Source organism: Octopus bimaculoides, chromosome 18 (genome assembly GCF_001194135.2).
Source record: "Octopus bimaculoides isolate UCB-OBI-ISO-001 chromosome 18, ASM119413v2, whole genome shotgun sequence".
Classification (NCBI taxonomy): domain Eukaryota; kingdom Metazoa; phylum Mollusca; class Cephalopoda; order Octopoda; family Octopodidae; genus Octopus; species Octopus bimaculoides.
The window spans coordinates 30680372-30687257 of NC_068998.1; the positions used below are offsets into that span (position 1 = coordinate 30680372).

A 6886-nucleotide genomic window follows, 5' to 3' on the forward strand; every position below is an offset into this window, starting at 1 on the left:
CCCCTACCTCTACCCGGAATTCATTGCTGTACTCATTTCCAACCCTCACCTTACTGGCAGCATCTCTGTACATGGCTCGCACAGCTCTCACTAACCATTCTTCTATCCTAAGTTTCCTCATTGACCACCAGATAAGGGATCGGGGGACCCTGTCAAAGGCTTTCTCCATGTCAACGAAAGCCAGGTACAGAGGTTTATCCTTAGCTAGGTATTTCTCCTGCAACTGTCTCACTAGAAATAAGGCATCAGTAGTGCTTTTACCTGGCACGAACCCAAACTGCATCTCATCTAAATTGATTCGCTCCCTAATTAGTTGGGCTATGCAAAGAATTGCAAAGAATTGTGTTGGGAGATGATAGTATTGAATAAATAATTTCAAGGTGGTACTCCAGTATGACTGCAGTCTAACACAATTTGAAAACTTAATTCTATTAGATCAGGAAATTTTGTTTTTGCACTATGTAATACTTATAAAAATAATTTACTCACTTGTTTTGCTGTTTTTTTTCACTTTATTACATTTTTTACGAAGAAATACTATTTGTTTATAATTCAAACGGAAGTTGACATTTAAAACAGAAGCAAATCTTGTAATATTAAGCATTGTAATTTACATTTAATATACAAATAAACTTTATAGTTTAAAAATGTTTAATATTCATTTATAATTTCTTCAAAGTAATATGACTTTTTTAATAACATGGGGAAAAAAAAAAACTGGACATAGTCCCGCACTTCTACAATCATTATAATATAGATGTTCAGTTCTTGAATTATTGGTAATGCTGCAAACAAGTGCATCACTTGTATCCAAGTTCAAGAGGAGCTTCAAACAAGAATGTGTTGTACAGCTCCTTGAAAGGAGTGAAGCAACAATACTTGAAGAAGCAACTGCAATAATGATAGCTTAATGTTGATAGCCTTTAAGAAAAAAAAAAACAGACTGAATAGCAATGCCCTTATCAAAAACAGATTGCACTCTAGTCCACAGTAAGTTTCAGTACATTGTCATGACAGTGGAACATGGGCTGTGACTGTTGAGGAAATGAAGCCAGTATGCTCTGATGGATGTGTAATGTCAGTGTGCATACTCGACAGAGTGTAAGTACCTCGAGAGAAAAGTTGGACCTAAGAAGCATCAGTTGTGGTGTGCAAGAGAGATGATTGTGCTGGTATGGTCATGTGGCGAGAATGGATGAGGATAGCTGTGTGAAAAAGTGCCACACCCTAGAGGTTGAGGGAACCTGTGGAAGAGGTAGACCCAGGAAGACCTGGGATGAGGTGGTGAAGCACGACCTTCGAACATTAGGCCTCACCGAGGCAATGACTAGTGACCGAGACCTTTGGAAATATGCTGTGCATGAGAAGACCCAGCAAGCCAAGTGAGACCATAATCCGTGGCCTCTGCCAGGGATGTAGCCAGCCCACTTATTCGTACCTTTACTTCATTGTCAGAGTCAAAGCTAGGCAGACACAGAAATGAAAGACACCATGGAGAAGGAAGATATAGAAACTAAAAGATCCTGCAATCAAGAACAGATTTAGAGAAATTATGAGATATATATGACTATTAGGGGGAAGATTTAAATACCTGTAGCATGATATGATTGATAGGGCTAAGAGGCTTGGAAAGCCTGGAAGGAAGGTAGTGGCAGGGAGTATCACCTAATGGCTAAAAGGGAGCTAGGTAATAGGTATATGTAGCTAAAGGTGAAGATCAGAGGCAGGAAGTGTTCAGGATTACACTGTGTGAGAGAGAACTGTGATGTCATTGGTGAGCAGTAAATTCTGAATAATGAAGTCATACTTGCCATTGATATGAAACATAAAAAAGCAGCATGGAAGTGCTATTATGAGAGGCTGCTGAATATGGAGAATACATGGAGTACAGAGAGACTGCCTCATGCTATCCCAACAGAGGGACCAGCAATTCAAGTTGATAGCAGTGTAATAGATACAGCAATCAAGGATATAACAAGAGGGAAATCTGCAGATCCATCCAGGATAGTTGCAGAGATGCTCAACATATCTGGTGAGGTAAGATACAAGATAAGTACCCAGATAGTTAATCAGGTCAAACAGGAAGGTGTCATGCCCAGTGACTAGCATAGCAGTATCATCACAAAATGCTACAAAAGCAGAAGAGATGCAATTATAGAGGAATCAGATTCCAGTGACCTAGTTGCAAAGGTCACAGAGAGAGTCACAGCCCAATTGATTTACAATAGAATAGACTTAGATGAGATGCAGTTTGGTTTTGTTCCCAGCAGAGGTACCACAGATGCAATCTTCCTAGTAAGGCAACTGCAGGAAAAATACTTGGTTCATAATAAACTGCTATTCCTGGTTTTCACTGATTTGGAGAAAGCATTTGAGTGTACAATGTTCAGCAATTTGGTGGTCACTGAGGAAAGTAGGTGTAGATGAATGGCTTGTGTAGGCAGTTGAAGCTATGTACAATGTTGTTGTAAGTAAAGCAAGAGTTGGCAATCACTTCGGTGACAAATTTAGTATGAAGAAAGGAGTCCATCAAGGCTCAGTCCTCAGTCCACTTCTATTCATCATAGTTCAACAGGCCATCAAAGAGGAGTTTAAGACTGACTGTCCACAGAAACTCTTATATGCTTGTGTTCTAGTTTGCATAGCTGAATCTTTAGGGGAATTAGAGAGGAAATTCCAGGCATGGAAACTGAACCTAGAATTGAAAGGTATTAAAGTAAACCTGGCAAAGATGATCATTTTAATAAGAAAAAAGAAAACAGGATCTTGGTACCCTAACCCTGTTTGATATGCAGAAAAGGAGTAGATATAAACTCCATGCACTGTACCTGATGTAAACTATGGACACACATGAGATGAAGCAGAATCACAAGTAGACTATCTGAGAACATGAGCTTGAATGGGACGGATACACTGGAGTAATATATTAGGAGCACACTTGAAATTAGTTTCTCTGAAACACCTAGATGGCTCACCAGAAATAGTTGATAGTTTTTGTTACTTAGAAGATGTAATTAGCATGAAAAGTGGTGGCTCTGGAAGTATAATAACTAGAGTAAGAATGGGTTGGAGAATGTTCAGAGAGCTACTAACACTACTGACATGAGAGGTCTTTTCTCTCAGAATGAAGGGCAGATTATATGATGCTAGTGTTAGAACTTCAATGCTGCATGTAGTGAAACATAGGCCTTAAATGCAGAGGACTTGAGAAGACTGAAGACAAATGAAGCTAGCATACTCTGTTGGATATGCTGTGTGAGTGTGCATGAACATCATTGTATAACTGGGCTAAGGGAAAGACTGGACATAAGAGGAAGCAGACATAGTGTGCAAAAAAAAAAAAGATATGCAATGTGTATGAATTGAGGATAACAGTATAAAGAACTACCACTCACTAAATGTGGATGGAACTTGAGGAACAGGAAGACAGGGCAAGTTGGTGAAGGCTGATCTCAGGACCTTGAACATCATAGAAGCGATGACAAGAGACAGAGATGGCTGGCAGTATGCAGTTCTTGAGAAGGCCCAGCCCTGTTGGTGAAACTGAGTTCTGGTAGGGCTGCGTGCGTGCGTGCCCATCATTCAATTTCCTTCTTCCTCAAGGCACCCACCACCACCTATTACTTCCCTAACTGCAGTTCTTCACTTCTCTTATTACTGTGAGCCATTTCACTTGTTATCTACTCTTCATCCATTAATACTATTCTCCCTAACAATACTTTCATTGGTCACTTACTGCCACTGTGCCACTAAATCATTCCTTCTCCACCAACATATGTCTAACCATCCTCATACACTGTACCTACCTCTCCCTTCTCCAACCACTCTTACAGCCTACTCAACAGCATGACATCTCTCTTTCATCCTTTTTCTATTTAGTCAATTAGCATTTCTATTCTGCTGATTTACACTGTCAGACATTCCCTTGCTGTTCAACTAAATCATGTATCTGCACCAATGCTCTTAACTTAAATATAGTGCTCCATAACTATATAATTTTATTCTCATAATGATGCCTTCATAATAAAGTGATCCACTATTGCATTCTCAGTATGATACATACCAAATTCATAAGGTTTTGCACTTGTTTCTAGACAATATGTGCAAGCATTTTTTTCCCTTGTGATGAAACAGACTGAAATGTGCTCTTCTCAAAGATCAAATACTTTTGTTGTTCAAAACGGGATGCAAGTTTTTTTTCACACACTTAAGTTACTTTGCATCATTTAAAGTACAATAAATTTCACAGAAGATATTTTCTGCCAATACATAATACATTTGCTCTATTTCTGCTGTCAACCACTGATGCTACATCAAAATACATTTCTGTTATATTTAGTCAATTCCTCAAATACTTACAATTGTAAACCACAAAGTTTTGATGATGAAAACTGAGGATATCCTTTGTTGCCATTATTATGCTTAGTAATGTTCCTAGTTAAATGTCTATTAATGAGGCACATTCCAGAAGTCTTGATTTTTTTTAGGCAGTAATAACTGTCCTACATTATTGCAATTTTAGTATATCATTACTATACATCTAATAAGCTGACCTGTTAACTTTTGTTATTCCAGATTGAAGGAAATGGTCATAACAGCCCTTTAAACATACCCTACAAAACACTGCTTGTCACAGCTGACTAGTTTGCAGAATGCAGTTGGGACATGAAGACAATTTGGAAGCTCGCTATGCAATCGAGTTTTGTGTTCAACTGAGCAAAAATGCTACAGAAACTTATTAAATTCTTATAGATTAACTTGAGTTAAGCATCTATTTTTTGCTAGCACAAGAGGCCAGACAAGCAAGTCCACCAGGAAGCTCATGATGATCCCCTTTTTTGACAGCAATAATATCATCTACATCTACTAAGTTTCCTCTAGCCAGATGGTCAACAAAGATTTTGGAATGTTTTGAGGGAGTTCAGGAAGAGATTTTGTCACAAAAGGCCAGAGTACCAGCACCAGTTCATAATTCCATCCTGTTAACCAACTTCTTGAAAGAGACGGGCATATTTTGTCTATGAAATAGTTTCTTAGGTGAAAAACTCAATGGAAAAGGCTGAAAAAATATTCAGTAGGCTTCACAAATGTATTTTAGGACCAAGAACACTTGCAACAAGTTTATTGTTTGACCATTCTTCAGGTTGAATTTCATCCAAGTCATTTAATGAAAAATCAGACGAATTAAAGTCAAAATCAAAATGTGCATATGAAGAAATAGATGCATTGTTTTGATTTTGAAAGTCTTATCTGCCTTTAATTCATTGATTAAATTATTGAAATTGTCATTCAATGAATGATTAGCAGCCATTTTTTAGAGATAATTTTCAAGAAGAAAATCCTGACAAAAATATAAAAGTTTGGTAACAGGTGGGTAAATGTAATGTGCTAAAAGAATGTAAATAATAGCGAAAAGGATTTAAAGTTTTTTCACTTAGATAACTAGCTTCCTTTAGGATGAATGTAAACCAGAGTGGCATGATATGTGCAGTCTCAGGCAGTATAAGACTGACATACAGATGCAGTGTTGTGTAGATTCATGTCATACAATATGTTAAGAGCTAAGGAAAGAACACTTGATAATTAAAGAATTTAGAACTACATATCCTTAGAATTCCTTTGAATATTTTTCTGCTGAATTTAGGAGCTAAATGAGGAGTTCTAAACAATCACTTCACAAAAGGTAGTATGATACTTACGATTACAAACATCAAAACAAGCAGCTTTCTCTTCAGCTGTGAGAAGATAGCATTTACCAGAATTTAAGTTATCTAGAGCCTTCTGTAATAAATATTGTGGCTCAGAACGAAAAGTCTGAGCTTTCTTTAAAATTCCATGACATTTGGATGGGTTACCTAAAAAATAGAGTTAAAGCAAGTCTGAGAACAAAACAAACATGTTACATTCTTAAATAAAAAAAATAAAAAAATCTTATTCATCCCTGAAAGAAACAAAATGAAGGACATAGGGATAGAAATGCAGTGATAAATTTACTTATATAGTTAGTACTTCACTCACTTAGGTGCTTTTACTACCTGCTTTTAATGTGTACTTTGTAAAAAAAAAATTATCATTTTTGGATGTGTATATAGTAGAAGACATGCATCCTCAGTTGCCTTGAAAATAATTCATGAAAACAATTCATCTACATCATTAAACAGAAGTCTACAAAATTGACAACTATACAGTTACTAGACAAAATTAAGTAAAATATGTTGCACTTCATGAACAATAAATATTTCATAGATAAAATTGCAAATTATGTTTTATAATATTTGAAAAGGTTTCAAATATATTTAGCCTTACAGCCAGCCTAATATCACAAGCTCTATTGTCATTTTGATGCTGGTTTAGATATGTCTGAAGTATATTAATATATAAAACATCAAATATGATTCTCTCAAAGAAATATTTTAATAATAACCAAAAATCTATGCTAATACATTTCAATCTTTCAAGATTATAAACAAATAATTTAGAAGAAAATGTAAAAAAACCACTAAAGTGAATGATCACATTCAACAGCAAATATAAGTCTACTAACAGAGATACCCGGCATTGTTCGGGATTAAAATGGCATAGCTTTTTTATTATTTTAGTTGTTTCGGTCATGTGACAGTGGCCATGCTGAAGTACCACCTTTAGTTGAAGAAATCAATCCCAGGATTTATTCTTTGTAAGCCTAGTACTTATTCTTCGGTGTGTTTTGCCAAATGGCTAAGTTACGGGGATGTAAACAGCAAAATCAGTTGTCAAGCGAGGGTGGGGGTACACACACACACAAACACACATAATACATACACACATACATGTAAATATATATATATATATATATATATATACACATGTATGTATATATATATGTACATATACATACGCATGTATA

At 36.2% G+C, this 6886-nt stretch overlaps 1 protein-coding gene across 1 annotated transcript in view; it reads right to left on the minus strand.

The window, feature by feature from the left end:
- Positions 1 to 6886, minus strand: part of LOC106875756 (uncharacterized) — a 263867-nt gene that overhangs the window by 146727 nt on the left and 110254 nt on the right. Inside the window, exon 6 of the mRNA XM_052974191.1 lies at positions 5700 to 5855. Within this exon, the coding sequence (XP_052830151.1) occupies positions 5700 to 5855 (156 nt within the window). The remainder of the gene's footprint in view (positions 1 to 5699; positions 5856 to 6886) is intronic.